The sequence below is a fragment of the Perna viridis genome, chromosome 7 (assembly GCF_037379345.1).
Source record: "Perna viridis isolate PV_CMFRI_1.1 ecotype Kerala chromosome 7, ASM3737934v1, whole genome shotgun sequence".
In the NCBI taxonomy this organism is placed as follows: domain Eukaryota; kingdom Metazoa; phylum Mollusca; class Bivalvia; order Mytilida; family Mytilidae; genus Perna; species Perna viridis.
This window is the reverse complement of record NC_142451.1, coordinates 47,789,988-47,801,939: the sequence shown is the minus strand read 5'-3', so window position 1 is coordinate 47,801,939 and position 11,952 is coordinate 47,789,988. Positions and strand designations below refer to the sequence as shown.

Below are 11,952 nucleotides of genomic sequence, written 5' to 3'. Positions count from 1 at the left end.
TCTTCTGATATTTCATGCAGGCCCTTTTACATGGCTAGTGTTGTTTGCACCATACATAATTGTTGAAATTGTATTCTAAGACTTTGGCGTTTATGTAAATGTACGTGTGTCTGGAACTAGATATCTAAGAAACTAAGCACTTTTAAGTCTATGCGATACTTTGTAGCGCTTGGGCTAAAAATCTTATCAACTGAGGTATGTAGCTAGTTGAGAGGGGCGTGTATCTAAGGACATGATTTATTTCAATGATAGTGGACGTTTAAGTTTGAATGATTTGATCTGGAGGTCGAAAAATTAAATTTCGTCTTGAAAATATTTAGAAAGTGGGAAAGGCTACTTAGTAGTTTGTAGTTCAATTACTCAGTATGTCGGAGAGTTTTGTGTTAATTCATCTTGGTGTTCTGAGTAAACCTGAATATTACGCAAACTGGCGCACAGATGCAATGCATTATGAAATTGGTGTGTGTTTTTGTAATGTCCTTCGTAATCAGAATGGTGAATTTAAAAATGAATTCAAAAAATTCAACATTAACTATTTACAACAATAAGTTTATGATAAGATACATTTGAATTCGATCCCCGTACTTTCCTTTTATCCCACTTTTTTTGCAATTTGACGATTATTTGAGGTGTAAAAATCCAAAACGATCGATATAAATAGATTCAGTACTTGAGTACTTTGATTCAGCTTACTATACGACATTACTCTTACATGCATATTACTTGCAGGCTCTAAATGAAAGCGTTAGATCAGTTTATAGACACGTTAAATTTGTCAGGAATTTTCTTTTGTATATCAGAATGTTTTAGCTTGAAGTCTGATGAAACGTTTTAGAAACTCTTCCCATGTTACTCGCCGGATTCCTTTGTAATGTGCTGCAGTAAAATAATTTTTGACTTTCCTCTATCAAAATGATGACAATTTAACCAGTTTCTTCTTTTAAAGAATGCTGCAGCGAAAAGAGGGATCATGTATAGCCCTTGCAGGACAGTTATACGTGTAGTCATCAAATTAATTTTGTCGATTTGATTCTTAGATGGAGAGATTTATGAAAGTCACGTTTTACAATTGCTTTCTCACGTTTCGAGTGCTACACACCTTTCAGCCTGCTCTTAATTCTCCTATTATTTATACATTTCTCACATACAAAATGTAGGTAAAAAAAATATACCGACGTCGTTGACTTATCCCCCTTTTATCCTCTCGAAACGTACTCGAACATCTATTATATGCAAAATCCTATCCTGAAGTACCACTGTAACATTTAAAAGTCCAGATTAACCGTAATAAAATCTGAGATAGATTTATTTGTACGAACTTTTACTTAAATGTTTATATGTGTTCAAGTGTCCTATTATGTCTAAAGATACAGAAAATAAACGTTTAAATGATCATCTCTTTTGTTGGAACGGACGTAAAATCGAACGGGATTCAGACATTAAAATGAGTGATACGTCTAATTACCATAAAGGTTATTAATATATAAGATATGGTTAAGGTGTGAAACAAGTTCCCCGCAAATTGTTATGTGCTTTATCTTATGAAGGAGGCGTGAAGGATGAAATAAAAACAAAGTTCAAAACAAAGAAAATAAACAACGCAAAAGTCAGTAATGAACTTTGGACATGAACTTTAATGCAATTGTTCATACAAAGAGAACTTAGTTAAATACAATGTGACACTTAGCTGGAGACATCACTGAAACACATTGGATATTATAAGTCGTATTGTTTATTTCAAAAATGGAACTTCTTGAGAAGGGAGGTGATGATTTACATGCTTTGAAGGGAATAGCTCATAAAAATGTAGCAGAGAAAGTTCTCCATGAAAAACTACAAAGACAAATTGATCGACAGCAAAAAGCGTTTGAAAAAGAACATTGTAAAAATGAAAATGAACTCAAACTGATTCTCCAGCGGTTGCAATTGGAACAACAGATTCTGGATCCCGAAGAAGAGCAAATTTCAGGTACAGTGTGAAACCAGTGATGAATCCGGGGTGGAGTGGATATTTAGATCCTCCTTTCTAGAAAATTTTGTTATTAACAACTTCATGCAAAATTTGGGCAAGAATTAGCAAATGATAGCCTTGACCTTGTTATATTAGTAACTTGGCGGTTGTTTTTAGAAAAGTAGAGGACACTTACCCCACCGGTACACCTAGTCAATGCACCCAGTTTTTTAGTTGAGAACGGCTTGCTCATATACTTTTATTTCTTTGCACTTGTTATTTTGGTTATTTCATGAATGTGTGTGTCTGTCTTTTTTCTGTCTGGTCATTGTCCTTGGATTATATTCTTTTGATGACCGTCCGAATTATGGTTCCCTTGATTTTCTACGATTGTGGACCTTAATGCGTAGAAGCACTTACTTATTTCTTAAAAGTTTATTTGTGATGCAGTCTATGTGGGTTGAACTCGTTTTTTTTAATTTCTCAGCTAATCATGTTCTAATATACACAGTTCTCTTTTATGGACAGTATTAATTGATGTTTTTTTTTCTTTCTTTTTGTTTGTTTGTTTGTTTGGTCGTTTGGTTTGTTTTTTGTTTTGTTTTTTTTTGTTTTGTTTTGTTCGTTAAATGCGCGAAAAGATTCCTTATTGCTTGAGCTGAATTAGTACACATCACATCACATCTCACCACATCACCTAATGTAATTTTTACTGTCTCGTCTTAACTTTGTAAAACATAAATAACACTATTGAATTTGTATGCCTATACTTTATTGTAATTATTATTGTTTCAGGAGAAAACTTCATTGGTATGTTATTTTACTCGTGTCTGATCCATTTTGTTTATTACAAATAAAATATGTTTATATTACCGGGAATAGCAAGCATCTAATATGTCCAACATGCTCTTCAGTTGCATGATAATTTCATGAGTTAAAATGGTGTGAGGTTGAGAGAGTTACTTTGTGTAACGTTAGACTCACTCGTGCTCAACAAAAAAAAAACGAATAATTTCCAATATCGAAAAAGGGATTGAATTTGAGCTGAACTGCAAAATTTATTAAATTCCGATATCTTTGGTTTACGCCATAATGTGATATATGGCGTATTCTGTGTCTTGGTCAAAACAATAAAACACAGTATATTGATGTCAACTAAAGTTTATTTTCTATTACCCATATTTAGTCACTACAAACATTAAAGGGACCATGTTCACTTTCATGTTCTTTGTTTCTTTGTCTGGTCGTTGTCTGTTTGATTGTGTTCTCCTTTAATGAACATTCTTATCATCGTTCTGTTATTTCGCTCTGACAAATAACATAGTGAAGAATACAATACAACACAAAGAAAGAAAAAAAAAAAAAAAAGTACTATCCTTTAAAAAAGAGATATCTGACGCGGTAAAATTGAGTTCTTTCTACCCCTTGTTTTCTGCATTCATTCAGGAAATAATACATGGTACGCAATTTCGATACAGTTTTTTTTTCAAACGCCACTAAGTTATCAGTAATTGGCCAATCGGGAAACAGAATTGCGATCAGGTAACTTGCGTTTCCATGGAAGAGCGTCTTTAAGGTCAAAGGGTAAAAAGCAAAAACATACTGACTGGCAGTGCGTCGGAAAAAACAATTGAGTCTGAGTTTCACAATCGGAACTACTCGGCCTTTCTGCTTACACGGAGAGTGTGGCGAAAAGAGTCATGTGGTTTCAATTTTCCGCGTCCGTGGTGAATATATACTTATATACATTGTAATCATAGTAATAATGAAAAATATGTTTTTAATTGTAAAGTGAATAAAAACAAAACACTAAATTAGCACAATCGTTCGAAATTCGTCAGATATCAAATGAGAAACGCCAACTACAAGCCCCTATAAGAATTATGCAGGTACTTGATGACAGATGGACTTCAAATAAACATTTGTATTCGTAAGTTATATGACGTCAATGTAATTAGAAGACAGTTTTGTTTCGTTATAACTATTTAGTAGACACTTACGATTTTCTGTGACATTTTGACACACTAACATCATCAAAAATCAAGAAATAAAGGATGAAATGATGACATCATGTTTGGTACTATTATTTGGTAAATTTATCTACTTCTTTATTTTTTTTATTTGAGGGGAGGGAGGCATTGGGTGACTTTGTATCTTTCTACATTGCGTCAAGTTTCTGAAACACTTTGATATGTTAAAAGACCATAATATACCTTGAACAGATTATCCGGACTAAAAATACGACGTTATAAATTTCGGATTTGTCAACGAAGACGTTACAGCCCCATAAATATTTTAATCAAAATATGTTCAAATTCATTATGATCTTGATGACGTACAATCGTATCGTATTGTGCTTATTTGTCTGTTAGGAGTCATTCACCTTATTACACTTTTATAAACTTTTAGTTTTGACTTAGTTGGAAAAAACTGGCATCATAATTTAATCTAGATAAATGTAGATATTATATCACTTGTAATTACTTACTTATCAGGTCCAATTATAACATAATTAACTTGTGTTTACCCTGTGTTATAATAACGTATTGTAACTGCACTGATCGTGATTTAAATCAAACTGTTGTTTACGCTAAGATGGAGAGAAAGTGAAAAATGACAGTTTAAATACTTTTGGGGATAATGAAATGATGGGGGCAATTCAGTTCCGCATCCATTGATTTACCACTCACTAACAAGCAACTTTTCTGAAATGCTTTCATGAAGAAAACAAGAACTGTCTTTAAAAAAAGTAAAATTTGTTCCTTTTACTTATAATTTTCTGGCACGCATTTTCAATTTTCGATACAATTTTTTCGAACGCTACTAAGTTATCAATATTTGGCCAGAATTGTGATCAGGTGACTTGCGTTTCCAGGGAAGAGCTTGTTTAAGGTCAAAGGGTAAAAAGCGAAGCTATACCGACTGCGTCGGACAAAAACGAAATACTTTCCGGAGCCAAATGTGAAACCAGCATGTGGTGAGAGGACATATTTTCTTTGTAAACATTTGTTGTAAAAATAGCATGAATAGTAAAAAGTCAAACAACACTTCACTTATTTTCCTCTTGTTGGTACAAACTGTGCATATAGATTCATTACTTTGTAATGTTAAAGTCGACCTTTGACCTTGGTTACAAATCTCCTGCACAGAGGGTAGATTCGCTATTTCAAGCCTTTACACCTCTGCCACACTGTATTGAACCTCACATTTTTATGCAAATTAGTACAGTACACCGAAAACAGCTTCGCGGATAGTGATCATACCGTGTGATTTTTGTTCACATCCGGTAAAGCAGAGCTTATGAGCTAGGAGAGTGACATGTAGTATACCAGTAAGCGATTATAGATCTGTCGGGGAGATTGCTTTATTACATTCAGATGACCAAAATACAAAAAATACCAATCACATACATATTGCAAATTTCGGTATGCTGTACACGTGTTTCGAGAAATATAAGGACCAAACTTTGCATATAAGAACCAAACTTTGCATGTCCAAGATTCAAACGTAAATTGTATATATACAAAAAAGTACCTAAAACGAAAATTATCTAAATACAAAGGTATGCCAAAGGAACTTTTATATTTTAGCCCCTTTTTAATACAAGGAATGAAACCTTATAGTTCCGGTCAATCAAGTTGGAGAAGCGAATATCCTCGGGGTCCTATGGTCCACCAACATAGGCATCTAAATACAAAACTACCAATCATGTACAAAATTTGGTATCAACAGATGAAGTTAACTTCCCAAATAAGGCAGTAAATGTGATCGCAAAACATCTATTTAAAAAAGGGGGTTGACTGTCGAGTTCGTATTTGTTTGAAATTCCACGTTTAAAAAAAAACATTTCAGGTTTTCAGCTGGTGTCAACAAAACTAAACTTACTTTTATAATACATTACAAACATTTTACATTTTACACAAAATTGCAATAAAATATTAAAGGTAGACACAATTATAGGATACGTAAGGTATCAGGAAACAATTTTTGTTTGTTAATTTTATGCTAAAACTGTTATACTTTCTGATTGTTACAGACGAAGAACAAGTGGAAGCTCACTTGACGAACAGTGATGAGGAAGAGGACGAGGGAGTCGTTAACCCATATCCGGTTTTAATCATGCCAAAATTTGGACAGAATCAAAAGACCAACAAACCAAAAGGTATAGGCAAAAGTGTATAAGTGTGTTTTGTCTGTAACGCTATTTTTTTCAAAATATTTATATATATACTAAATTAATTTACTTTGTCGTAACGGTACAAATAAAACATTGCTGTTGAAGTGAATTTTATTTCGAGTTCACGGCAGCAAGAACACATATTTTTGTATCTCTCTTTGTGAGAAAATGTAGTAAAAATTAGGCAAGAAAATACTCTTTATTAATGCATACGAGAGATCAGTCAGGTGCTGCGAGTCAATTAATGTAAACGAGAGATCAGTCAGGTGCTGTGAGTCATTTAAGACAATACAATGTATTTTGGTTGAAAGTGTGTATTGTAACAGACATATGCAGTCAAACAATAAGGGAGAGTTGAAAATTGCTGCTATTTTTAACTTCTTAATAGTGTTATTTTACTTAGAGTACATGTATCTGCAATGTAAAACAAAATCAACAAATACAAAATGTACATTTGTAGCTCGAAAAACTAACCTTTATACCCGACCCTTTAAAAAACACGTTCCCCTTTTTTGCGCCAGTGTTAGGGCGCTAATGCCCGGGTGTTTTTTCTCTATCTTTCGGAAAATTTCAAGGCGAACTGAATGACTTGTATATTCATCCATTTGAAATTCTGGACAGAACAAATAAAATTTTGATCCAAAACTACAAATTCTGCCGAAGTATTTATTATCCTTCAACCTGTCACGTTCAAAAGACACGTGGCTATCGAATAATTGTTTGTGTGTGTGTGTGTGTGTGTGTAAAGACTTAAAAAAGATTCCTGCAAATATAATCATTTTAGTATATTTATGGAAAACTTGAAAGCCATGTGTGATAAACATGTATACGGACAATAGGCAAGTGACTTCTGTCACACTATGCCTAGAATATCATATAGGTTTATGTTAGAATACTAAATTTCAAACTGTTAAAAACTGTCCAATGCGCAAGAGATAAAAAAAAAAAAAACCTTGTATAGGTTTTCCTTAATGTGTTTGCCCAGATAATATTTCGTTCTGTGACAAACTAGAGATTTTTACAAAGATGACGCTGTTGACGAAATGAAAACCGTTTCAACGTTTACTTTACCAGAAGCAATAGTTCTCTTACTGTAGTAGTTTTGCAAATAAAAATGTACAATGTAGTTTATTTGGTACTGAATTCAATAGACGTTTTTGAAAGTATAAGAAGAGCACGCGCATGCATGTGTTTTGATTAATATTACTCTTTATCAAATACTTGTACTGGATGAACGGAATTTTAAGGCGAAGGAACTTGATTAGTCGAGTTGAAACTTTATTAAGATCTACCCCAGGAGGTGGATCGTCGGATCGTTCACATGGAAATCCATTTCCTTACAGAAATAAACTGTACAACCCGTGCAATTTCTTTGGTTCCCTACTGGACCGGATTTATATTGTGTTGGTCCAGGGACAAAGACCAGACAGGGAGAACAGACAAACACAACAACGAACATAAAATAACCAAAATGATACGTAGATAGAAACAAAAGTAAACGATAACATGTTGAAAAAATCGGTTCTCATGGTGCAGATAGATACACCTCAACGATTCCCTGCTTCATGATGACGACCATAAAACTCCTGTAGTAATTACTTCATAACCCCGTTCCAGAAATGTAAGAAATGATGTACTAAACCAACATGAAGTATACTTATTATAACTAATGAACGTCGGTTCGTACCTTGTAATGGAATCCCGTTTTCTAATGTTTTCTTTTCTAAGCTTTTTTTCACCAACAGACATAAATCGTCTTTCACTTATTCTACTTCCGGTTCGTCTGGTACATTTTCATAATAGAACTACTAGGTATGACCCAGACCCAATAATGGAAGATGCAGAATATGGTATGACTGGAACTAACAACTAAACAGGAAGCACCCTTAATTTGTAGTTTGACTTTCAAATTTTCGATTTAGTTTTAATCGTGGATTTCTTTGATCTATATGTCGATCCAATTTTAAACGGATTCAGTCATGAAATTCATATAATTAAAAACGAAAACTGGATTAAAGCTTATTGCATAGCTTCTTTTATGAGGTCACAATCCCCTCACGAATTGTTCGATGTACCTGGTAAATACTGTGCCGATTCGTTCCAAATGTAAAAATAAGAAATGCCCATATAAATTGAACAATGTCATATGACATTTATATGGAACTATGGTCATTAAGAATTCTCAGTGATAAAATATTTACTTTTTAATGCACCTATACAATGACATTTTTATCATAAAATCTACGTATTTTATTATATACCTAATCTCTGTTGAATTATTAACAATACTCTATTCCGTTTTATAAGCACAAAAGTCCGGATTCGAACAGGAGTTTATAATGCATTTGATTACATTATTTTGACGTTCTTCTTCCAGAGCGTAAAGAATTATTTGATGTACCAGTTTAAGAGATGTTTAGATTTACATTGTGTCACATTTAAACTAGTCAATACACTCAAAGTATTGAATTAATCAAGATGTCGCTTCAATTCACTTGATAAGTATAGACAAATATAAGTGTTCAAGTGAAGTTTTAACGCAGACGCACGGTGTTTGTCATAGGACAGTGATGTCCCGCGTATGTTTTTCTTGGTCGAGATTTAAATGAAATACAAACATAGCGGTGTATTATCAACAAAGTCGAATACCAGCTTCGTCTTGCATCAGCGTAAAATCCGGGCAAAAATCGTATAATAAAAAAGACACGAAGATATAGATATTTCCGTTTATTTTGTGTTGTCACTATATACTTTCAACCGGAATACGTCACTTCCGACCGAACGTTTTTGAGCTAATAAATTGGTTTCGTAGCACCTACAGTGGTAATCTATACAAAGTTACCTATGACCTTTTATAATTTCCGACTATAAAGTTTGATGGAACAGACCCTGCTATGTGTTTTGGATTTGCTATGTCACACTCTGCATGTCACCCACTAGAGCACGCGTTCTTGGCGTAGAAGCAGTGGCTATAAATTTAAAAGTCTTTAGTATGACTTGGCCGGGGATCAAACCCATAAATAACCTAAAGTCTGCTTCCAATCTGATTGGAAAATATTTTAAAAAAAACTTCAAGGTACGGAAAGTAACTAGAATGGTCACGCAGAAATTTAAAAACCCTCGAGACTAAACTGGTTATCTTGTTGTTTATCATAAAAGATATGCAGACTGAATATTTTCATATATTTTTTTCTCTCTCATTCATTCAAGGTGGAAAGCAGAGTCGACGGAAATCTTTAGAATATGAAGATATAGATAAGGTTAAATCTTCGGGAATGCGGACAACTCTACTAGCCGCTTCATTTATCTCTAAACTGCGCTCCCCATTCCATCGCAAAGCCACTTCTAATTCTGAGGGGGAGACGGAGGAGAGTTGGTCTGACCACTGGGAAGCTACTGCGTCTATTCGACGTCCAAGAAAAACTGTCGCAGAACAAAATCAGTATAGAATGTTACAGAGAGCTAAAAGTGACTTACATTGTGTCTTTCCCTCTGGGTCTTCAACTTCTGTCCACTCCCCTAGAAAACAGGAAACGTCTCGTCACGGACACAGAAAGGATGAAGTTCCTTATTTAGGAAATCTTCAGTACGAAGGTACGATCGAAGATGGGTCTCTTTCTCCTAGAGTAGTTAGTCGTCCGAAATCTAGGCGTGGGGGTTCGTTGAAGGAGAAAAAGTCTCCAACACTTGCCGACGACGAATCGTCTAAAATGAGACGATGTCATTCAACGAAAGAAAGACGAAAGACGAATAAAACAAGCACAAAATGTGAATCGAATCTTCATGTTGATAATTCCGAAAATCAAAAAGTGCCATCGCGGAAGAATTCAATGGAAAAGAAGATACTTAAACGTCAAGGTCACGAACCTCTGTCAAGAAAAGGTTCAAAAGAGAGTGAGGGTCAACCTCTCAGCCTGACACAAAAACCAAGTCACCAAGAACATTCAAAATCCTATAGAGAAAAACATGGAAGACAGGGTTCCTTAAAGGAAAGAGGAGAAATTAAAGGGAGGAAAGATACGAAATCGAAAATTTCGAGCTTGAACAAATTCATCGGTGATATAAAGAACAAGTCATCGGTGATTAAACAAAAATCTTTCTCGACAGATTCGTCCCCTATCGAATCGCCGTCACCAAGTTCTAGTTCTAAAGAAAAAATGTTTAAATTTTAACTTGAGTTGAAGCAGTTCTATTCAACGAAGTTTGGTTTGTTTTTATTAAATAATACAGTGGATTGACTTGTTTATGATGTATACTTTTCTTTATAATAAATCATACTGATTTACATGGCCTTTACGAATCGCTACAAAAATATATTGTACTTGACAAAATTGACGGATCTGAATGTACTCTTATTAAGTAGCAGTCTTTGTAAAAATCAGACAGAAGGTGATTTTTTTGTTTTGTTTGTTTGTTGGGGTTTAACGTCCGAGGAGCAATATTTCAGCTATATTCAGACAATGAACATGAAATGGATGATAAAATGAACATGAAATGAAAAAAAGAAAGGGTGGGTCACAAGGATAATAGGGTCGACAAATTTTGATTGCCACTGGAAAAAGGGGGGATGGGTAAGGTCGGGCAATTTAGCCTCCTGTGGCGGAGCACAAAGGTTCCTACCCTTATCGAATACCACAGTAGGGTTCTTTAACGTGCGAGGAACGTGGCATCTTTCCCAACACGGTGCACCACTATGGTTTGCGTCAGGTTTTCCGTATTATAGCCTGACAACCCCAGCATGTAACACGCCAGGGGTACCCCATTCCACAACCTGGGGTTCACATCCCAGTTGCTCTGTGGGCAGAGCGCCCTAGCCCCCGGCTAGGTTTCTGAGCACTATTTAGTCGCCTTATACGACCAGCTTAGCGCTGCTGCAGGCCCTTTCTTTTAACACCCGGACCTGCAGGGGGCGACAGAAGGTGATTCGTGCATGTCAAAAACCCACCTATTTCACTTTTATATTTATTCAGGATCAATTACTGATCACATAAACAGTCTTAGTTTTTCATTTGGGTGATGATTATAAATTTATATAGACTGTACATGAAATTAGCACTTTGCAAGAGTTATCGTTCTTGATTTGGTTGATTTTAGTGGGAGATAAATGTATGATTTTCTCACAAGTACAGATCTGAATATGGAAAGTACAACCGTTTCATAAAAATATAGCATATGCAGATTGAAAAAGCATTGTGTGTGTGGTGGGTTTTTCTCCACCATGAATCACTTAAATTTTGGCACTGTCTGAACTGTATATGGACTGGTACTTAAATTCAATGGAAATATTGTTTTAGATAGCAAACGTATTTTTCCAGTTCATCGCAGCTATAACAAAATTTGTTATCCTAGCAGTTTCCCTTTTTGTTTTATTTTTAGAATACATGTATATTGATTTTTGTCTGACTGCAGGCTTTTCAATTCAACCGATTGCTTTTTCTTTTCATCTCCAATTTTTTCTTACCCTTTCATCAAAATTTTGTCTTCGCTTTATGATTTTTCCTTCAGCCCGTTTTCCATTTTTACTTTTTAGACGACCCGTGCAGGTCCGGGTGTCAAACGAATAGGCCTGCAGCAGCGCTAAGCTTGTCGTAAAAGGCGACTAAATAGTGCTCAAAAACCTAGCCGGGGGCTAGGCGCTCTGCCCACAGAGCAACTGGGATGTGAACCCAAGGTTGTGGAATGGGGTACCCCTGGCGTGTTACATGCTGGGGTTGTCAGGCTATAATACGGAAAACCTGACTGCAAACCATAGTGGTGCACCGTGTTGGGAAAGTAGCCACGTTCCGCGCACGTTAAAGAACCCTATTGTGGTATTCGATAGGAG

The 11,952-nt window shown here is 35.1% G+C and overlaps 1 protein-coding gene across 1 annotated transcript; it reads left to right on the top strand.

Moving 5' to 3' along the window:
• The first annotated feature begins 1,361 nt into the window (after positions 1–1,361).
• Positions 1,362–10,413, top strand: LOC148613044 (uncharacterized). The gene is made up of 3 exons (XM_088595042.1): positions 1,362–1,969; positions 5,988–6,113; positions 9,339–10,413. Exons 1-3 carry the CDS (start codon positions 1,744–1,746, stop codon positions 10,298–10,300), a joined length of 1,314 nt encoding a protein of 437 aa, XP_088451168.1. The 5' UTR covers positions 1,362–1,743; the 3' UTR covers positions 10,301–10,413.
• Positions 10,414–11,952: the final 1,539 nt, after the last annotated feature.